Source organism: Sturnus vulgaris, chromosome 9 (assembly GCF_052056855.1).
Source record: "Sturnus vulgaris isolate bStuVul1 chromosome 9, bStuVul1.hap1, whole genome shotgun sequence".
Classification (NCBI taxonomy): Eukaryota; Metazoa; Chordata; class Aves; order Passeriformes; family Sturnidae; genus Sturnus; species Sturnus vulgaris.
This window is the reverse complement of record NC_142251.1, coordinates 29,732,020-29,754,712: the sequence shown is the minus strand read 5'-3', so window position 1 is coordinate 29,754,712 and position 22,693 is coordinate 29,732,020. Positions and strand designations below refer to the sequence as shown.

The following is a 22,693-nucleotide window of genomic DNA, read 5'->3' as shown; positions in this document are numbered from 1 at the left end:
TTAAATTTCGTCTAAGTTGAAAAAGCTGCAAATATTTGCTCCAAACAACTGAGAAAAATGTTTAGAGTTTTCCCAGGAAAAGCAAATATTCACTTTGTTTGCACAGCTACAGCTATGACTTAAATAAAACTTCACCTAATATGATGATCTCTTTAGCTTAATGAAAACAGCTAAGGAGAAAAAATGGAATACAGTCAGACTCCAATCTCAATTTGCTGGCTTCTTTCACAATCTCACCATTTATTTTTAAATAGAAGTTCTGTTCCAGAAGCAAGCAGATATTTAACAGGCCATAAAAATATCTCTGTATGGGAAGAACTCAGGTAGGTGACACTTTCAGAATGGGGAGTTGCCTTTGCATACCTGGGCTATGCATTGCAAATACAGTATGTAAAACGGAGAGAACATAAAAACACAGATTTCCATCAAAATATTGGCATAGCATGATTAATGCTTTGCTGGTTCTTACATCAACACCCACACCTAACCCTGCTGAGCAGGATACAGTGTTTTCTCTCACCAAAGTAGTGTATAGCAATAGAAAAGAGGGAGAGGAGAAAGCAACCTTTATCCTGTATCAAACCATGTCCTGGGCTCCAGCAGGTAGTTTTCACATTTGGCCCAGAGTTTATCATGGTTAAAATCCCAGTGGTCTTGTCTTCACGTCCCCAACCAACCAAAAATTCTATTCTTTGGTCAGAACATGAACAAATAACCCTCCCTCTTCCTTCATTTTGTCCCCTCCTCCAAGCTGAGGGCTAATCTCCTGAGACAGGTCAAGGCACACGTCAGGGGGAAAGAAGAGACAGGCTGTGGTTTTTAAGGTACAAGGCTGCACCTTCCTGCACCCTTGGTGGGGCAGATCAGCAAGGCACTGTTGGCAGGAGACCCACCCAACACCAGGGTCCAGTTGCTGTAAGGAGCACCTTGATGTGTAGCTGCTAAAAACCACCGTGGTGGAGAGTTGTTCTTGTTTGGATACAGAGCCTGGCTCTGCAAGGCCTCAGTCTGTGCTGCTGCTGTGGAAATGAGCCAAAATCTGCTACAGCTGTTCCTTCTGCACAGGCACATGGGGCTGGCACGTGGGGCTGCCCCTTAGGTTATAATAAATGCTGTAACCTGCACCTGCTCTCCAGGTGTCCCTGAGTTGGCTGCTCTGCCCCCCAGCACCTGCAAAAACACAGTGTGCAGGGGAACCAGAGTGTTTCCAGAACTTGAATTTCTCTTCCCAGGATGCAGAAAAGGAGGCATGGAAAGCAACTAACCCGCTTTGTCAAGGATTTTTAGTGTTAATGGCAGAGATTTTGTCTTTACCAGCTAACCCAGCTCTGCTTCTACTTGCTTTGGCAGATACCAGACTTCCATCTGCCTAGCAGGGAGGCAAACGTACCCTTGAAGAGCAAGGACCCGGTGTGCTACTCTACATGGTTTGAAATATCAACGTTAACATCTACATTCATCAATACAAGTCACCTGGGGAGAGGCTGGCAGAGATTTCCAGCCCTGCACAACAGATCAGAGATCCAGGTGAAGAACAACCTGCTGTGTGGGACCAAAGCATTGGCACGGGGAGAGAGTGGCAACCTTTGTGTGGCAAAGGGATTGACTGGACTTGTTTTAGAGAGAAGTAGCATTAAATTACATTGTATTATTCATTTGTTCACCTGTGTAATCCCTTGAGGCTTCACACTATCTGAGTGACAGCAACTGTTTCGCTGTTCTCTGGTTCTGGAGCTTGTTCTCTAGCACCTGGGATCCCCTCATGGGATCCCTGCCATTAGGGTAGTGTTCAATTGCTGAAAACCTGAAATTTCTTGTACTTGATGTTTAGGGGATCTCTGAATTGCAGGTTTGTTTGAGGATCTGGGCTTTGCCTGGTGTCAGTCAGGCTGTGCAAGTGGGACTGTACTGAGGCTGACTGGCAAACTGCTTTTCTTTTTGAAGCATGACTTCAAAATGTTTGGCTTTGAGGAATTTGGCCTGTGTTCTAGCAGCTCCCTGGATAAAGTATATTGAGAGAATGATGTACCAACTTCAGCAAGCGGAGGGGCAGGGAGAGATGAAAGAGCCACCGAATCACAGCATCTTTCTGTCGTACTAGTTGTGAACATTATTTGTCTATTTCTTGATAGAAACGCTACTGCAAGGTCCTGTTTTCCCTCCTGCCTCCCCACACATTGATGTTCTCCTGTGAAGCTCTAAAATACCCCCTATTCCCATCTGCCAGAAAAAAGCCGTGTATCACCTCCAGGACTCAGCTGCCCAAATGTCCTGGATCATCCTGTACCTGTCAGACTCTTCCCAGGAACCTACAAGAAACAGACTGAAGAGAACTAACACCAGTTGTGCTTTTGCCTTTACCAGAGCCAGCCAGGACCATCTTGGGGCTCTGCCCACTTTTGTCCCTAGGGTTTGGCATAGCAGCCCTCCTCCTCGATGTTCTGCACTGGGTGTATGGGCAGGACCAGGTGGGAGATGCGGCTCCACAGCCCGCTCAGCTTGTCAGAGTCCATGTGGTTGTAGGAGCCGGGGGCGCTGCTGCTGGTGAACTTGGCCCAGAGGAAGTCACGGACCCTTTCCTCCACCTGCTGGAGGCTGATGTGGCTCTCCAGCGTGTCCTCCTCCAGCAGCACCGTCAGCAGCAGGGCCACGTCCTTGAAGGCGGCGCTCTCGTGGTCGCAGTACTTGTAGAAGATGAGGGTGGCCCCCGCGGGCAGCAGCTCGAAGCGGTGAATCACCGCGGCTCGGCCCCCAGCCTGGAAGGCCGAGCTCAGCTCCGAGTCCACCTCCAGCTTGGCCCGGTCGCTGTGGAGCCTGGCTTTGTCCGTGCCGTGGATCTGCACCGTGCTGCCGTGCACGGCGGCCGAGTAGGAGTCGGCCACGCGGGCGCTGAGGCAGCGCAGGGTCCGCTCGCCGCGGCGGGCGGCCGTGAGGATGATGATGGCCGGCTGCGTGTGCTGGGACGTGTTCAGGTGCTTCCGCAGGAACTTGCGCCCACGGAGCCACAGGTCGGGGCTCTGGCCCGGAAAGCTGTGCTGCAGCTGGTCGAACTGGGACAGGAACGCCTCCACCGTGGGGTTCTTGCGGGGCTGCTGCGAGCTGGAGGTCGGGCTGCCGAAGCAGAAGATGCAGAAGCCAAGCACTGCGAGGCCCACGATGAAAAGTCCTGTTCAACAGGGGAGAGATATGAGACGGGGAACAGGAGTCAGTCCCAAGTGACCTGCAGTGACATGCTGGAAAGTAGCTACTTTTTGGCTATTTTTCCCCTCTCAGACCTCTCCCCTGCACTAGGAAAGCGGAGCAAGTTGGCCAGGAAAAGTGAAGGAGCTGCTGGCTCTGTGTTGTGAGACTCCCACTCTAACACACCAGGTGAAGGGGCTGCAGCTCCAGGGATGAGGGCAAGGCTACAGCATTGTGTGCAAAACTTCCTGAGGAAATTGCAGCTGTTCACAAGCTTTCATCTCTTTCCCCTCCTCTGTTTTCTTTAGGGTTTGTGGCTGTTCAGAGCACCACATATGGAAGTGTCTGACCCAGGTAAAGTGCTGTGTTCACTTCCCTCCTCCATGCTATGAGTGAACAAAGGCCACCATGCTTCTGCTCAGAAAACAGAAGGCAGCAAGGTCCAGACACAACGGCTTGTATCCCTCTCCATGGCAAAGCAGAGTCTCTTTCTAACAGGAGAAATGTGTTGATGCCCATCAGCATCACTGTTCCCGCTTAGAGCCCCATGGCAGAGCAGAGCTCTAGGGGAGGGGGACCCTCAGCACAGCAGCTTCCCAGACCTCCCAGGACATCCCAGGGCACTCACAGTGTGACAAGCACAATATGCCAGCTTTTGAGGATGAAGGGCTGGAGGGGAAGCCGCCACTATAGGCTCAAACTCAGCCTTTATTTAAGGGGATGCTTTTTCTCACAAACCCTCAAAGAGGCTGCAAAAGGTTCTGAGAGAGAAGAGTAATTAATGTGCTTCATTACTTGCTCCTGGAGGATCAGTGCCTTCTGGTCGATGAGTAACATGCAAGGGAAGCTTCTTTTCCTCACCTTTCCACGGGAGGGACTTTTTGGCCTTCTCCTGCTCTGTGTTTTGGGTGGTGACGTTCTGCAGAGAGGACTGAGTCTCTGGGTTTGAGGCTGTGTCTCCTGCAGCAAGAGAAAAGAAATGTGCCTACTCACTGCTGAAGGAACAGGAAAATTAATCTCTAGTAAGCAAAGCAGGAGGTCCCAGATGAGAGAAGAGCAAGAAGTGAATGCTGCTTTGGGTTAATACTGCCCCTGAGTCTTGGCTCTCTCCTCTTGGGCTGAGCAAGGATGCAGAGTGCAGTGTGGCTTCATGCCTTTCAAAGCACGACAGGAGCCAAAGGAGAGAGAAAGAGAGAAGCCAATTAATTTCTTATACCTTCTTTCTTGCTTGACTCCAGGAAAGTGACAACAGCTACTAGAGATCTCACCCAACTATTGTTCTAATGCCTATGGGAAGTGTAGGAAGTAGAAGAACAGCAGTGTGCAGTCACCAGCTCACCTTTTGGTCTTTTCCTTAATGTGCCTTGGGACCTGCTCTCCTGTGTTTCTTGCTCTCTGGGTGCCTCTGGTTCCCGGTCTGGGAGAGTGGCACTGCTGCTCTTCTCTGCCAAGAGGCCACTGGGGACATCTTCCACGCCAGTCACATCCAAATGTATCATTTCACTGTCAGAGCTCTGTGCCTTGCTTGTTGGCAAGGCATCTTCCTCTGCCTTGCAGAGGCTTTTACACTGCCCAGTTGTCCCCTGGTGCTCCCATGTTTCCTGGTGGACAGGGCTGTCTCCTTTGCTTTCCACATTCTCATGGCCCAGTCCAGCTGTGGGGAACAAAATTCACAGACCTATGCTTAGTCTCTTTTAGCCCAAGAAGCAACAACTCTTTCTCCTGCTCTGCCTCCTCTAAGCCAAGGCCCAAGTTATCAAGCCCAAGGGTGGGGAAAGACTCACCTTGATCCAAGTCCTCTTTTTCCAGGGGTCCTTCTGAGACATCTTCTCTTGTATTGTCAGATTCTTCTGGCAATACTTCAGTTTCATGGGCAGCTTTCTCCTCCAGTGTGGGACCAGCTGAACCCAACAGTGCTGTCGCTCCCCCACCACCAGCTGATTTACACACCGAAGAGTCCTCCTCTGTTTTGCAGGATGTCTCAGGCCACCTGCTTGTCACTTGGTGCCCAGGTGCTTCCTGGGTGGCCTCTTGATGCCCAGGTGTTTCCTGGGTGGGCTCTTGGTGTCCAGGTGTTTCCTGAGTGGCCTCTTGATGCCCAGGTGTTTCCTGGGTGGGCTCTTGGTGTCCAGGTGTTTCCTGGGTGGCCTCTTGATGCCCAGGTGTTTCCTGGGTGGGCTCTTGGTGCACAGGACGCTCTGTTGTGCTCCCCACCTCACCCTGGGCTGATCCAGCTGTTGGGATCAGAGTTCAAAAGCCCAGTAAGCCACACAGGAGTCAAGAATGCCCAGTGCTTTACCACCACCCATACAACTCCCAGTTCTGGCACTACAGAAACATTTACCCCCAGAGAGGCAGAGGAGAAGAGAACAGAGTGACCAAAAGTAAGAAAACTCTTGGGTTGAGATCCAGACAGCTGAGTGAAGGGAAGGAGGGAATCAGGATGCAAAGGCAATCACTCACCACCTCCTACAAGCAGACTGATACCACACCAGTCTCCCTGGCCAGCAATGGCCACCTTGGAAGCCACCCCCTCCTCCATTTCTTCCTGTGCCCCAGTTTTTGTTGCTGAGTACGATGCTGTATTTTATTCAACAACCCTTTTCCCACCTTGGGTCCCTGTCCAATCTTCTGCTGGGCAGGAGCAGAAAGCCTTGATGCTGTGCCAGCACTGTTCAACAGTAGCCAAAACACTGCTCTGTTTTCAACACTTTTTTCTCTAAACCCACAAATCCAAACCAGAGAACTTACACCTTCCATACTAAAGCTAACTCAATCCCAGCTTATGTCCTAGGTGGGATGGGCAGGCAACTCCTTCCTTAAGTGGTAGGATGTGTTACCACATCTTCCAAAGATAGTGAATTTTCACAGACAGCAATGGATTTGAAGAATTCCTACAGCTGTTATTGAGTACAGCTATGCCAATGCACTTCAAACATCTGTCTGAATATAAATGATAATTCTGCTCATGCTCTGTCTCTCTTTCTGTCCTGGAGCTGCTCTCCCAAAGAACTATGGCAACATTTAATTAGAAACAAACACTGGAGCATAATTTAATAGAGAGACTCTGCAACTGAACAGCATCTGTGACATATTCTGACTCTTACAGAACCAAAGTGCAGCTCAAATTTCAGGCACTATTTGTGAAAAATTGCTTATGAATAATCAAGCACTACAATGACATAAATGATTATGCTATAATTAGAATAAACACTGATAAAAAGGGCAAGGAACTCCCTTCTAATTTGAAAACAGAGAAAAAGCTGCACGTGTCAGAATATGATTTTTACATTCTTTATTGCTGATTATTACAGTAACACTTCTGACTATCTAGGACAGACCTGAGCTGGTGATGGCATCACTGTATCACTGACACACTCTCCCACAGATTGTAAGTAGAAACTGAAATATGAGGAACTTGGATATATCCTGCTGTTCAAGCTGAGTACAAATTACTCCTTGCCCTGCGTCTTTCAGAGTTTTTCCAACCACAGGTGGTGGAAAACTGGCTTATTATTTAAGCATCTGCAGAGGGGAGGCACCAGGATGTAGGGAAGAAAGCTCTTCCAGTCTGGATCTCTCTCTTTAGCATTTCTTGTGCTGCCATCTTGGGACACAGAGTCTAACCCTGTTGCAGGTCAGAACTAAAACTGAAAGTAACTTGTTCATCTTTCACCCTTTAAAAAATGATGGCAACTTGCTTTACTTGGCCTGGAAAAGATGGGATTCTTTTACTGGTTTTTCTTTTGCACGGGGTTCCCATGTCAGTGCTGAAAACTTGCAGCAAAGGGATTTTCCTAACAGATGGAGTAAGTCTAGGATTCACTTACCTCCAGGCAGATCCACGCTTGGATTCTCTTCCATTTTCCTTTTCCCCTGGAGCTCTGGCTTCTGCACTGTTTGGTTTCACTTTCTCCGATGTTCACACGGAGCTGGATCTCCCTGCTGCTCGAGAGGCTGGCCCAGTCCTACCCCCCTCACAGACACCATCCCGTCCTGGTCCGGGCAATTCCAACTACACGCCCACTAACCTGATAAGCAGAAACACAGGAGCCGTGATTCACGGTGGAGGAGACTCCTCCTCCATGATTCCCAAGGTGAAAATGGGCGGATGTCGCTCATAACCATGAATTTCCAGCCCGCATTTATCCTGGGACATGCCAGGGGGATGAGGCACTGCTGTCTCATCCCGACGTTCTCAGCTGAGCTCCGGAACGGCAGGCCTGGAGTCTGGGGCTCGGCAGGCTGCACCGTGTGCTTTTGGGCACCTAATACCTCGCAGCCAGGCCGACACGGAGCAATGACCCCGCTCTTTCCGTCACTCCCACCCGCCTGCCTCCAGCGGGTCGGATCGGGAGGCGATCCGGCAGAACCACCCCGCGGGCTCAGCAGCACTTGGCCGGGGGCTGCGAACCTGGAGCTCCAGCCTGCACCCCTCCCGAGATGATTCCCCCCCGGATGAAGCGCTTTGGGACAGGGCACAGACGGAGCCGGGCTCGCTGGTGTAATCCAGCTGATGGCTTTCCCAAGCACAACTAAGTCGGCATGGAAAACTCCCAAGAAACTTTCCTCGCTGGAGAGCGGTCCGTGCGGTTTTCTGTACAGAAACCTCCACCCCGGCCTCCTCAGCAGCTTTTCGGCACAGGGGGACACCTCATCCCCCAGCACTGTCTCCGACACAGGATTCGGGAGTGCGGGGGTGCAGTCGCTGCCCTGCCGCCCGGCTCTCGTCTTTCCCTTCCCTTCCCTTCCCTATTCCCGACGCTGACGCTCTAGCAGGAGAAGGAAGTCAGCAGAACAAAGTGGAGCAGGACGCTTACCCAGGCAGCTTCGGAGCCGGTCAGGGCGGCGATCAGGAGCAAAGGGGTGGCAAGAGGAGGCGAGCGCTGGCCTTTCCCCTTGCCCTCCGTCCCAGAGGCCCTTTGGTGGCAGGATACCAGCGCACACCCTGAATCCTCCGCTGGAAACGTGACGGTGAACTCTGCCCTTCCCTGGCTCCCGGCTGCCGCTGGGAGCTGTAGTTTTCCTTCCCACAGTCATTCTCGGGAGCCTTCAGGAAACAAGAACTTCCTTTTTCTGGCCGTGTTTCCGCGACTCTGTGGTTGTGCGCTTTTTTTTCAGCCTCATTGCATGACTGGCGGCTTCCTGAATTCAGTTACAGTGTTGCGGATTGAAGCAAGGAAATCAGAGTGAGGAGGGAACTGCCTTGAGAGTTGATTTAGGAAAAGGACCACACGAAAAGCCACCCAAACAAGTAGGCAGCAAAGCCCAGACTCTGGAAATATCACGTTGCCAGTGCAGGGAGGCTGTCAAGGACATGAAATGGAGGGCCTTCAACATCAGCCTGGAGGGAAAGGGGTGCAGAGCCCACCCAGTGTCCCCTGGAGTGGTCCAGAGACTGCAAGGGGGGGAAAAGGTCCGAGACTGTGTATGTCAGCCCTTGGCCTCGTTTAGGCAATGCTTTTCCCCAAAAAAATCTGTTCTAACTTGTGATGCCTGCACAGTGGCATGTATAGGCATGGGTATGTTCCAACCCCTTCCCTATGCCCCTTGCTCAGGAATTTCATGGAAAGAAGCAGCATGGAGCACACCAGGGGAACGGCAGCAGCACAAGGAGCAGCAGAACAGAGACAGCAACCCCCCAGAACTCAGCTCACTGCCTTTTCACCAGCATCCCCAGAGCAGCCCTGCAGCAAATGGCTGAGACAAAACACAAGGAAAGGCAACTGAAACAGTGCTGGAAAGGAGCAGGCATGGAGTGCCTGGGACTCCTCATTCTGGGGGTAGAGAGCTGAAAGGGGGGCTTTGACTAATGTGTTTGATTTGTTTCAATTTGACTAAATCCTCCCCTTACTAGCATTGGAGGCACTTGTAAAACAGGTAAGAGGTTGGGTTCAAATGGGCAGAAAAAAATACTTCTTTATGCTGTGTGGAGGAACTTTTACTGGCCCAGAGAGCACAGAGACAATGCCAGAGGGGTCAATAAAATGTGTGTGCCATGTTGCATGGGTGTCAGCATGTGCACAGGCATCACTACTGACACTGCTCATGTCAGGAAGGTGATGAGAAGACAAGGTGTGCTGGCTACTGCACCTTATTTCTCTGACAGCGGCTTCCTCTGTCACCCACAGAGCCTGGCAGAGAACAGTGGCCATGGCAGACTCAGCACATTCCCATGTCATGACCAACCTCTCACCAGGTGCAGGAGAGGCTGTAAAACCAGGAGAAAGGAAAAGCAGGAAGGAAAAAGTCAGCATGGCTGATCCACAGAGGCCAAGGTCCAAGGTCTCCTTGAGGACCCTGCTCCTGGCTGCCATCAACCTTGCACCCTGACTCAATCTCCATCAGTAAGGAACAGCCAAAGAACAGCAGAGAGGAACTGCAAGTAGCAAGGGCTTCACGAAAATCCAAGTATTTTCTATCCCTCTGTCCCTAAAACCATCCAGTCCCTTCAACACAGCAGGTGTTTGGGGCTGAGGGGCCACCCTTTCCACAAGAAGCACAGGTGTCACAAAACTGGTGGCAAGTGTGTGACAAAATCAGGGAGTCATTTCAGCCTCTCCATGTTAAGAACCTGGTTCCCAAAAAGTCATTTAGCAGGAAAATTAACTGGCTAGCCTCGGGCATGAAATCACCGTTACAAAAAAAACATCTTGACATTGTTGATTTTTTTTCTGATATGGTATTTGTAACATCTTCTTTAATTTTTGCTTAAGAAAACAATGTTCAGTGTGTGTGTTCTGCTTTTAGGACTGAAAAGAATGACAATATTTACTGCTGGTACAATAGGAGGTACGTATAAAATGTCAAAAATATTCAGTTGCTTTTGGGTGAAAATAAAATATTTATTGTGTGTTAGTAAAGAATTTAAGGTATTTTTTTGTTTTGAAGTCTTTGTACAGAAAAGACAGGTACAGGAGTGGCACTTCCCTCACCCAGCCTTCCTGTTGGATTGTACAGGAGTGTCACACTCTTCAGTGACAGGACAAGGAGCAGTGGCCATAAACTAAAACACATTGAGTTCCACCTCAATGTGAGGAAGAATTTCTTTACACTGAGGGTGGCAGAGCACTGGAACAGCTGCTCAGGGAGGGCATGGAGTCTCCCTGGAGGCATTCCAAACCTACCTGGAGGTGTTCCTGTGTCACCTACGTCAGGTGACTCTGCTTTGGCAGGCGTGTTGGACTGGATGATCCCCAGAGGTCCCTTCCAACCGGAACAATTCTGTGATTCTGTGAATTTGCAAAAGGATCTCTATTTGCTTAGAAACTCATTTCCAAGGTGCTGCTAGGGAGGGAGTCTAGAGATCCTATAGTGCTTTCAAACTGCGTCTTGAAGACCTCCGGTCATAGGAACTCTGCCACACGCCTGGGTAAAAATGCTTTATCAAGAATACAATCAAACGCATTTTAAAATCTCTGTTTACCAGTAATGCATCTGAACAAATGGATAAGAAGAGTGAAATGCCTAGTGAAATATTCCAGATCTGATTAACCAAAATTATTGCCACTCGAAGGAACAGAGCCGCGTAACGTTATCAGTGCCAAAGGATCTCACGACCCCCGAAATACCTCCTAGTTTCCTCTCTCTGCTACTCAGTTGCTATTTGTGCTTATTTTACAGGTTTTTCTGCCTCCGAGAAACACAAAACCGGCCTTTGGCACGATCGGGTCGCACACAGAAAACAACCCGGTGGGGAGCGGAGGCGCGGGGCCCAGGCCGCCCTCAGGGGCCGCCCCCGCGGGGCCCCGCCGCGCTGGGGGAGCCGTCCTGCATTTTTTTCACTGGGGGGCAGCAGCCACGGGGCCGCCGGACGGGCGTTCACGGGGCTCCTTCCGCCGGGCCCGATCCCGGGCCCGATCCCGGCCCCAGAGCCCGCGGGCGGCTCCGGTGGCGCCGCGGCCATGGCGGAGCAGCCCCGGTACCACGTGACGCCGCGGCGGCCGCTCCGCGCGCGGGCGGAAGCGGCGGGCGCCGGTCCCGCCCCGCGGGAAGTGAGGCCCGCGGAGCCGCCCCCGCGGGAAGGCGGCAGCCGCAGGCCCGGGCAGGCGGCACTAGGCGGACGCGGAAGGGGACGGGGCAGGGGACGGAGTCGGGGTAGGCGTCGCGGCGCGGCAGCGGGCAGGATGGTGGGCAACAGCGACGATGAGGCGGCTCCGCCGGACGGCCCCGGGCTGGCCCCGCCGGACGGCCCCGGGCTGAAGCGGCGGCGGAAGAGCCCCCGGCTGGCGGCGGCGCGGCCGGAGGAGCCCGGGGACGAGGTGGACAGCGCGGCCCAGCACAGCGCCCGGCAGGGTGAGCGGCGCGGGCGGGCGCAGCGGCCCGCAGTAGATCTTGCGGTTGAGGGCGCGTTGGGGCGGGACGAGTCGGGGCGGGCGGGCGCCGTGTGGTTCCCTCCGGGGGTGTTGGGACGGGACCGCGCCGCTGGAAACAGCGCGGGCTCTCAGTGAGTGTGGTGCTCCTGGAAGGCCGTCGGGCCTGGGGGGCTTGAGCTGCGTTGCCGGCTGTGCCCCTCATCTGTTTCTCGTTTCAGGGGACGAGCATCACTTTGGCACCCCAGACTCCCTGACGCGACCCCCTATAAAAGCGTACAGATCGCCAGGTAGGCTCCAACTCGCCGAGCTCAAAGTCCGCGCCGCGGGCAGAGGGGCTGAAATGCCCCAAACTTAGGGAATTGTGGTTTATTGGGTTCTAGCTGCTTGGCAGGTGTTACCATGGCTCTGGCACACAGGTGAGGAAATCCCGCTGTGCCTCTTGTCCCGTACACGAGGGATGGAAGGAGAAGCAATCCTCTAAAGGAGCGCGCTGTAACCCTCAGGTGGCTGATTTTCCTAGTGCGTCTCTTAGAACAGTATTTTATCACAAAATTCACATTTTACTAGCACTGCTTGGTTTCGAAAGGCAGGATTTTTTCAATGGCTCTGCTCCTTACAGGGAGCAGCATCGCTTATGAGGAACTGCATAACTGGGGCTTCTCCTTCCTTTGAAACACCAAGCGTGCTCTGGGACTTGCTCCTGGACACTGGGCTGGACGAGCTGTTGTGTTAGCACTGTGTGGCACCTACTTGTTGCTTTAGTTGATGAAACCTGTGTCTTTCTTGAAACTATAGAAACCTGCTAACTCAGTGTAACACAGTCATGTGGCTTAAACATGTCATTCTGCCAGGAAACTGAATAAATTGTACTTCCTTCCCCTTTACTCTATTTTGGAGTGTATACGTTATAATGTGTGGCAGTGCTCAGAGATGAGTTGGACTAGCTTGGGACTGTTCTCCATTCCCATCTGTATTTTTTTGTCACCAAGAATTCTCTGCCTCTCCAGAAGCAGAATTTCCAGGAGGCATGGAAAAAAACCTTATCTTGAGGAAGGAAGAGCGAGGTTATGAGTTTTTCTTTAGGCAAATATAGAGGTTTGTCTCTGAAAAAGCTCTTGTTCCCACATGGTGGCTAACAGGGTATAATAGGCTTAGTGTTCAAACGTGACTATGCTGCTTCAGGAGGTACAGCTGAGGGTTGGGTTTTTAATTAGATGACTCCAAAAATGAGGCTCCTCTCCTCCCCCCACCCACCATCCCCAGCTCTTAGCAGCTGTATTGGATTATAGGCACAACAGGTGTAAAAGTATGGTAAGAGACTCTAATTGTTCATATAGAAGCAGAGGATTAGTTTCTTCTCCTCACAGTCCCCCCCCACCCGTAAATGTGCAGTGTTGTGTTTTTCCTGCAGAATTTAGGGAATGGTCTGTAAGGCAGGGGAATAAGCAGGCTGGGTTGTTAGGGGATCATAATTGTCCTGCTTCCCCAAGAACAGAATGGAAGCAAAATCACACCTTGAGAAACTGGTTCCTGGTTTCTACTAAGAGGTTTTAAATACAGGTTAGGCAACTTGCTTGGGAAGCTGAAAAGCTTTAAGAGCATTAAGAAGAGTTTGCAGAGTTTTAAGATCCTAAAAACTCCTGCCTTGAATCAGGCAGCTTCTAGATCCGTGAGCTGAAGATACATACTAGCAACCTCCATGGAAGTTGTCTTATATTGACCTTTCTTTTCTACAACTTTTAAGAAGTTTTGAGACACAAAGAGTAGTGATTGGTGCCAAGAAGGGGAGAGGCATTAAGAGTAGGGACTGCATGAGTAGCCCTCTTTAGATTAATAGATCTTTTTGGTCTTCTGGTCACAATTACTAAGGAGATTTTCCTTGTAAAACCTTTGGTACACAGTGAAATGTTATGGATATGTGGTTTGGCATTCCTGAAAATAAAGTAATTTAGTAAGTATCTTTGTTCTAAGAAATCAGTCACTTAACAGCTTTTTTAGATGGATTTAAAACATAGGACCCCATTAAGTGTGTGCAAATGCTTTAGCGTTATACCTGTGACTTACCATAATTTAAAACTTACAGCTTTTTCCCATTTTTTGTGGTTTGGATGAGTCTGGTGGTTTTGTTTTTCTCCTTAGTGTGTTTGACATACACTGGTGTGCTGAAACTGCCAGAACACATTAGAAGAAGGCTGTTTTCTTTGCTGAAGTAAAATTATTAAACACTAGGTGGCAAGCTGTGCATTGCCCTTGGCACATGCTAAAAGAGCCACAGAAACACATTAAACCCCAGCAGACCCCTGGGCTGTTTAAAGAGTAAAAAAGCCCAGAGTGAGTGTTAGAAAAAATTACCAATTGTATTCTTCCCTTTGCTGTTTGCTCTGCTAATGCTTGATAGATGTGCCACAATCTGTTCCTCAACTGTCCTATAGCTTTTTATTCTGTACCTGAGCTTTTTCTTACCAGCCCCTTGATTCTTGGATTGCACTTTATCCTTTCCTGCATTTGGTTTCCCAGCCCTAACCTTTGCTCTGTGACCTCTGATATCTTACAGGGCTTCACTCTTTCTAGTTAGTGACATTAACTAAGCTGGGTTTCACAGCTGAATGACTCTGTAATTTGGCAAACAGCTGAAAAATGTTAGTTTAGAATCTTAGTTACCTGAGGGGTGAAATTAGGTTGCTGTTAAGGATTAGGAGAGAATTAGACCTAACTAAAGCATGGCTTGGACTACATAAAAAGGGGACTTATTTTCTATATTTACTTCTGTCCGTTTTCCCCCTCTGCCCAATGCTGTGTAAGACAGCACAATCATTGTTTGTAAGTTAAGTGCCCAAAGCTGTGGGGAAAACTTTCTGTATTCCCATGGGGTTTACATCTTTAGTGTAAGGAATTTCTTGGCTCCTAGTATTCATGTTTTTGAGCCAAGAACTCCTAAAAAAACGTTGTTTTTTTAAAAGAGTATGTAGTGGCATAGACAGCTTTATTTCTAGTGAACTCAAATTTGCCATAAGCATTTCAAGTCTTAGTTGCTTTTTGTTGCATTTTAAGAGAGTAACTTTTCTTGCAACTTGGAAAATCACTGATTCAGATCATGAATGTTTGGAAATTACAGCTTGGTCCTTTAGATTTATGAGGTTGCCAATCCTCTTTTTTTTGCTCCTTACAGGTGGTACTACATCTTACTTTGAAGAGAATCCAGTAAAGGAAAATGCAAAGGCGTGTGACAGTAACAAAACTGAGAAACCAAACGTTTATACACCATTAAAAGGTAACAGCTTTTATCAGTACTTTTTCCATGGTGTAGCAAATGATTGCTTAAATGTATTAAAATGACATTCATTCAGTTCTGTAAGAAAAGGGGGAGTTTTTGAGCTGAAATCTGAATGGATGAAAAAGGGGATTTTTAGAGTTTCAGTGTGTACTCCTGTCTGACCCAAAGTAAAACTGATTATAAATAATATGATGATAATCTGCTTGGGTGAAAAACCTTAAAAATTCAAGAAAAGGCAGATTTCAACTTTGATAAATACCCAACTGCGTACTTTTTGAAAAGCAAAACAAAAAGAAGAGTAATATCATACCTGCTTCAAAAAAACTTATGAGAGTGGATTTTTAATTGCCCCAGGCAAAGAAAACGAAAACTGTTCTTTTTCTAATCAGGTGAGTTATCTTTGACTTTTGCAGGGGGAACCAAGTGATTTCAATGTGAGGGAGCACTTTGCTCATTGCTCAGAGATTTTTCTTGATGTATATTACAGAAGCAATGGGGAGGTACAATGAAAAAAAATGGGATCGTTTTTAGCCACAGAAGGAAGTTATGTGTCTTTTTGAAAGAAGATATAAGAAGAATGATCTGTCATGTTGGAAAAAGTGGGGTGAAGGGCCAAATTAAGCCCTTTCTAATAGATAACAGTAGCTTTCTCCAGCTCAGAGGGGTCTAAGAGGCTGTTCATATTCTGCAGGCTTGATTTGGCAGCACAGCATATCCTCCTGCCCTAATAAGCTTTGAGGATTTCATAGAAAGGCAAAAAGCAGGTATGGCTGGCGTGTCTTATTCTGACCTCTGATGTGGTAACTGAGTTCTTCCATTTGTGCTTTGGTTTCAGAAATAAAGGCCGACTTCCTTGAGAAAAATCAAGAGTGCTACTCAACTTCTGCACCACAGAGTAAGTAAAACAAGGGAACCTAGCCTTTGCCTGTTAGTAGATGAAAAGGACAGAATAATTTTCCTTTTCTTCTGGTTCTTCTTGTACCCTGGGACACTGTCTGGAAAGGTGGACATGCACTTAGGAGGCAGATTCAAATAGAAACTGGAGTAGGCCGCATATTCCAGTCAGAGCCTTTCTTTGAGTTATTCAACTTGCTGACCACAGAAAATGCTCTATTATTTTTCTTTTTGGAGTTGTCTCGTGGGATAGTGTATGCAGAGTATGGAGTAGAGGCATTGTGAGGGTAAGCTGGGAAGGGAACAAAACCTTCACCTATTTGTGATAGTGAATGTTATTTTGTACACAAACCTCTTTTATTATTTCCCTGAGAAGTGCTGGCTTGCTGTGATCGAATTAGTTGTTCTATACTCCTGGAAAGGAGCACCATTTTTCTTTGCTGGCAAAATCCAGTCTGCTCATTTAATGACCAGCTCCTAGTGTTTCTGACTTTTGGGTTTTTTTGGTTTTTTTTTTTTTTTTTCTTCTATTGGAAGAGTACTTGAAAGAAGAAGAAAAAAAAATGTTCTGAATTATTAGTAAAATCTTGGTGCTTGTTTCTATCCTCAACAGGTATAGGTATAGATACACAAAGTTTTGCAAATCAGATTTTAGTCTGAAGAGCCTGCAGGGGTTGCTTGAGTTTTTGTTTCTTTTTCTTGGTTTTTTTTTGTTTTTTTTTTTTTTTTTTGAAAACCATTGTGCCTTCAGGAAGAGAAGCTCATCTTGTGGTAGCTGCACATCTGTGAAATGCCTTTGACAAATTAATTGATGCAGGGAGTTCTCTCTTGTCTGGTACTTTTACTTTTTTGTGCCAGTCTAGGTCTGCAGGAGTGATTAGTTGTGTATTGGGTGAAGAACTTTGAACATCATTTAAGACTCTGAAATCTTTAAGGTGTCTGCAGAAGTTAGACTTTCTGAATTAAGCAAGACAAAATTTACGGGGCCTTTGTGCAAATTGTGTTGTAAATAAGGCACAATTCTTAGGCAGAGTAAGATCTGTTTTTAGACTGTTTATTGAATTATCTTTTAGTGTATGAGTTACAGTTGTCACCTAAATATGAAACCTGATCTGTGCAAAAAGAGCTGCATTGTGACGTATTACGGAATTGAGGTGATTTTGAGCTGTTAACTCTTAGAAGATTGAGATAAGCTTAGCCAGTGACAAGATCCATGCCTGTGCCCTTTTGGGGTAGGGGGTTGAAATTACAGAATAGGGCAGTTCATTAAGCCAGTTAAGCCCCAGCTTAAACCTGAGCTGCTTTTAGCGCCTTCTGCAATTACATTCATCCAGAAACAAAGTTAGAGAGTTTATTTCAGTGTCTTTAAATAACTACTCTATGGTATGTTTGTTCAATTTATTCTCAATAGTGCCATTGACACTGTCCTGATTTGGTTATATATTATTAAAGAGCCTTCAGTTTTGAACTGGTTGCTGTAGTTCACAAGGACACATAAATTCTATTGTCTTTTTAATTAACTGGCTAAATGCAGAAAACATGCTGACCAAAAATTGCACAGTATATATTCATACTGGTCTCTTGGGAAAGTTGTTCATAACACTTTATGGATAATGCCTCTTCTGCTTTGCTGTCTGAGCTATTTAAATAGACCAAAAGTATATTTTGAAGCGGAAAGCTTGCACTTTGCTTTAAAAACATAATTCATCCCAAGAAACTGACTGCTGATGAAGCAGGCCTCCAACCCAAGCTACATGGGGAGGGAAATTAAGACTGTGCATTTAACGTATGGCTTTGTTTTTCCTATTAATGTCTTGCATTATATTGTTTATCTAGTGTGTCCATTAATTAAATTTCCATTATTACGCCTCTCAAATTCTTGAGCAAAAATCAGGAAACTGAATTGGGACATGGGATCCTTGTGCAGCAAATAACAGATTGTTAAATCTCTTCCAATTTATCACCTTGTACTTGAAATTGAGTTTTATTTGCATAATTCTTCAAGAGTTGAAAATCTTTGGGGGTGATTTGTGGTAGTCTGGGGACTTGTGCTTTTTAGGCAAGATTATCAGGATGGCTTGGGAACTGGCATTTGGGAAAGAGCAGAGATGAAGATTTGCTCTGACAGTTGAGTGGGACTTTCCAGGCTGGTAACAGTGGTGAAGGTGTAATTTTCCTAGTTCAAGATGATTCTGTTGAGCACAAGGGGGTGAATGGATGGAAAGGGTGGAAAAGAACTGAAAACCCTGAACTTGGACACAGCCCCACCTGGGATGAGGTGACAGCCTCACCTTTGCTCTGACTTAGCAGGACTGTGTTTGCTTCAGTGGGGTGCTGTTACCCTTCCTGTAAGCTGTGTGGAATTTTGTATGTAAAAGCATAACTAAAACCAGCTTTTTGTTGAAAATAATGCAGTTTGGTGATTTCAACTCCCTGTTGGAAGATTGGTCATAATTGTTGACTTATTGTTCTTCTCATGCTCCTTTCTTAATCTCTTAACAGGCAGAAGTAAATCTCAGCATAAGTCCAGTGCAGAGAAGCAGTCACAGCCATTGGCCAAAAGTAAGACTTCTGCTTTCACTTCTGTTTCATGCTTGTGTAACATTTAACCATTTTCATGCCTTTCCAAGTATTTCAGTTCCTGGGAGTTGGTGTTAAGCTGAGGGTCCTTGCCAGAACAGATGATTTGCTTGTTAGGACTTGTCATCAGCATGAAGGAAGGAAGGGTGTTGTATAATGAGTAATATTTTCACTTGAATTTGAGGTGTTTCATCTGTAATGTTTACAAGATTAAAACTAAGGCAGGGCTAGTGGTGGTGTTATTTAACCGTTGTTGGATTGCTGTCCTGATAAAAGTTAGGGTGTAAAAAGCTAACAAAAGGAGTGCAATTCTTCCTGTTTCCAAGAAGATTGATGTATTTTGTCACTCATTTTACTGGGAACAGAATCGACCCTTTTCCTTGCAGTACGTGAAGCAAGTGTTAATTTGACTGTTCAAATACGAAACCAAATCGAAATATCTGATATTTGATGTGCACTGTTTGCTGTGTGTACTTTGTGTAGCTCACTGATCCAAAGGCCACAGCGTTTTCTGATAGCATTGACCACCCTTGTTTGAGATGCAAAAACTGCTGCCGGAACTATTTTTATCCTTAAGGGAACAGGAAGGACAAATAACACAGAAACCATTCTGGTGCGGCCAGGTTTTCTATAGGATCTTTTCTGCAGACCATAAATGTAGGAAAAGCTTTAATCCTTTTTCAGAACCATTTTAAGTTCTTAGTTTGGATTTTATTAAATTGAATGGAATGTTGATGAACTTTAAGAGCTCCTTTTTCAGAAGGTCTAATTTAAGTCTCAGTCAATCTGGGAACATGTAAAAATGTTCTTTTTTTTTTTTTAATGCTGTCACTTCACAGAGTGTCTTAAGAAGTTCAAAACTGTGTTCTCTGTTTTGTGGTTTGTTTGGGTTTTTTTTAACTAGATCATCTTTTCTGTGCTCTTCAACTACTCTGCCAGTATTGAGAATGGGATGGTTTAACTGTTTCCTCTTATTTTCCTTTCACTTGTTGACTTCTAAGGCCTTTTAAAACATCGTTTTCTTCTTGTCTGCTCCCCCTCTCTATAGATGACGGTGAATCGCAGAATGGGTTTCACAAGATGTGGACTTTGTTACTGGTTCTGTTAATTAGTGTCCTATTGCTTTATGTCCTGTGGAGTGGAATTCAAGATGGAACCTCCTCGAGGAGAGATGCTGAAATTCTGCAAGAGTTTCGAGCCCGGATGGAGAAACTCAAAAATACTTACCAAAGTCAGGACCCCGACCTGTGGAGAAGAGCCCACGCGTCTCTTGAGAAACGTCTCAACTCTTCCCGTGTGCATCTGGAGCCTGCTATCCTGCTGCTCACAGCTGGCCGGGAAGCTGAGAAGGCCCTGAGGTGCCTGAGCAACGAGATTGCCAATGCTTTTGCCTCCTCCCAGAATGCCACTACAATCAGCATCAACGGGGTGGACAAGGCTATAGAGGACAGTGATGCTGTCAAGCTGGAGGTGGACACAGAGCTGAGCTCTGGGTTCAGCGAAGGCAAGAAGGTGGCAGTGGTGCATCGATTTGAGTCACTGCCTGCAGGCTCCACCTTAATCTTTTACAAGTACTGTGACCACGAAAACGCAGCATTTAAGGACGTGGCTCTTCTGCTGACAGTTCTCCTGGATGAGCAGTCGCTGAGAAAGAGCCTCACCTTTCAAGAAGTGGAGGAGAAAGTCCGAGATTTCCTCTGGGCAAAGTTCACCAGTTCAGATGTTCCTAGTTCTTATAATGGCATGGACACAGATAAGCTGAGTGGACTGTGGAGCCGGATATCTCATCTTGTGTTGCCTGTTTGGCCTGAAAAGGGCCTCCCTCTGGAGGGATGCACATAGAAGTTGCTGGAGAGCACTTGGGAAAGGAGGAAGACACAAAATGTGTGTTGCAAGGCAGAACAGGGAATGGTGTGGCTGCTGAGCTCAGGCAGCAGCAAACCCATCTTTTCTGTGCAGCGACTTTCCACCAACTGGCAGAGTTGTTTCTGCCAAAGTAACTGGGACTTCTCTAAGTAAACTACAGAGTATGAGCAAGAACTTGCTGTTTGTTGGTAAATTGTATTCAGTGATGCATTCAGCTTTGGTGTCCTGGAGCTGGGCATTTCTGTGCATCAGTGCAGAATCACTCATCTGCCTCTGAACCTGCTGTGTAGCACTGTTGGCTTTGATGTGAAGATCCTTCTCTGGTGGTGCATAAAGCTGGTATCATATTTGACAAGGTAACAGAATGTAAAACCATCACCTTCATCTCCCAGAATTGCTTACTAACATAAGAAATAAACTGAAAATGATGATAGTGATGTGAGTCTAAGCACAAGCTTCTTCCTGATCCACTGGATCACAGCATAGATGTCAGCTATCTTTGGCCACTTGTAGAAGTGGCAAAATTGCTTGAAAGATCTGTGACCTGTAGAGAACCTTCCAGCAAGCATTTCTTCCTTAAATGAGCCTTCCCCAAACAGTTCGGGAGAAAGAGAAAAGCTGAGGTACAAAGGTTGCTTAAAGTCAGTAGTACTAATGTCAGTTCAGTAATTCCTCAATACCTCTTTGCCTGGCTGCTTGCAGGAGTTCTCTACTCTTTTTCAAAGTTTTACAAGTCATAAAGTTTGGATGGAAATGATAAAATATCATCCCCGTGTACATACTATCTCCTTTCCAAACAAAACTTTAGGAAGACATAGGTTATTTCTCATTTTACTAAGATAATTATTTTTGCATTGAGAGAATCTATTTATTTGTGGTACTTGATATCCTAAAAAAATAACTTTTCTCCTTGTATCTGTGTATAGCTGGCTGCTTGCTGTATAAATTTCTAGCAAAGAACAGATCCGCAAAGCATGCTTTTAAAATGTTTAGTCTCTCATGTCAAGAATTCCTCACACCAAATTAAAAACAAGTACCTGTTTCTATTGTTAAGTACTTTGCATGAAAAATAAAGAGAATAGCAGCACTTCCATTTCATTGCTGTTACTTCATGCTCTGTGCTGTTGGTCCATTTGGTTTTATTGAGTGTGAAGGAACATGTGAAGATGCTCTCAAATTAATACGATGTTTTCTTGTAACAGCTGAGGGATTTGGCCCATCCTTCATTAACAAGCCCTTTGAACTGTCCTGTTGCAAAAAAAAAAAAAAATCCTTTCCAACCAGGAAAACCTGTTGAGGAGCTGGAGATCCTGGCTTGTTTGTGCAAGGCAAGGTTTAGGGTGTTAAGTGGAATCAACCAAAATCACCAGAAGCATGTAAAAGAGCAGAGTTTGGGAGACACAGAGCTGCAGTCACTTAAACCAGAGGTGGATTTGTTCTAACTATTGAGAGCCAGCAATGGATAATGCTTCCTATTTTAATGGGCAGAAATAAAAACAGCAAGAAGACTTGGAAGTGCTGTTGTTCTGGATATTTAATAGCTCAGGAAGGAAAAGATGGCATTTACATTTTGAACATTTCACTGGACAAATGTTTTTTATTAAAAGAAAAAAAACCTGTGACTTATTTTCAAATTTGTCCTCATAGCATATTTGTTTGTATATTATGTAAACTATTTTAGTAATGATTCAAAATAAACACACTTGTTTGTTTTATAAAGCTGCTTTAATACTTGCCCATTGAATTTTAAGTGGTCAGACTTTTTTCCCTCCCCATGTTTAAATTGCTTATTTCATCTTTGACCAACTACAGATGCTCAAAATATGACCTTTTGCAAAATTCAGAACTTTTAAGAAACTTGAGTGGTAGATACTGGGATGCAGATGTATGTATTTCATAATATCAGGGCTTTTGTCTACCAGGGAATGTTTCCGGAAATGGCTGTGAATTGTCTTTTACTTTGTGTTCTTGTACTAATTCCCCAGTTCTGATTTCAGCTGGAACTAATGTTAAGATATGGTTCATTTGTTTCATTAGCCAATACAAGAGTCAGCAGCTGACAAAAGGGATGACTTCATTCTTGTTCCACTCCTAGCTGCATGTCCTGTACCTTTGGTGTTGCAAACTAGCACACTGTGAACTGACTGGAGGAACATTCTTACTGAAAAGTAACTTTAAAAAAATTTATCAGAACTAGCCACCACAAAAAAGAAGACAAAGTTGTGATATGAAGACAGGAGATTGCCCACACATACAAATAAAACGTGTAATACAGGTTATTTTCTCTTTTTAAAACTTCTCTTCCTCATAGGTATTAAAGGGTTCAAGAGAAAATAGGATGGTGTCTGGAAACCAAAAACTTAATGTTGTCCTAGCCAAAGGAAAATTACTTCTTTTTTTTTTTGCTGTTGTGAACTGTAGGGAAAGCCTACAAGGGTGTATTTCTAAATATATTGTGCTACTTAGTCTGAAAAAGATGAAAAACAAGATGGTACAGTCAGTTGCCCCTTCCATAGGAGGGGGAAAGGCTCAGGATTAGAAGACTCTTCCTGCTCTTGAAGCAGCAAGTCCTTTTGTAGCTGTT

General features: G+C 46.2%; 2 protein-coding genes across 2 annotated transcripts; one reads left to right on the top strand and one right to left on the bottom strand.

Annotated features, from left to right (window-relative positions):
* Positions 1-207: 207 nt before the first annotated feature.
* TOR1AIP2 (torsin 1A interacting protein 2) lies at positions 208-8,156 on the bottom strand. Its single transcript, XM_014874819.2, has 6 exons — positions 8,001-8,156; positions 7,011-7,211; positions 4,965-5,414; positions 4,520-4,834; positions 4,042-4,140; positions 208-3,166 (listed from the first exon to the last, which is right to left on the bottom strand). The coding sequence occupies exons 2-6, from the start codon at positions 7,042-7,044 to the stop codon at positions 2,406-2,408; spliced, it is 1,659 nt and encodes a 552-aa protein (XP_014730305.2). The 5' UTR covers positions 7,045-7,211; positions 8,001-8,156; the 3' UTR covers positions 208-2,405.
* A 2,928-nt stretch (positions 8,157-11,084) lies between these two features.
* LOC106852202 (torsin-1A-interacting protein 1-like) lies at positions 11,085-21,828 on the top strand. The gene is made up of 6 exons (XM_014874666.2): positions 11,085-11,475; positions 11,714-11,782; positions 14,665-14,766; positions 15,605-15,664; positions 18,166-18,225; positions 19,292-21,828. The coding sequence occupies exons 1-6, from the start codon at positions 11,085-11,087 to the stop codon at positions 20,083-20,085; spliced, it is 1,476 nt and encodes a 491-aa protein (XP_014730152.2). The 3' UTR covers positions 20,086-21,828.
* Positions 21,829-22,693: the final 865 nt, after the last annotated feature.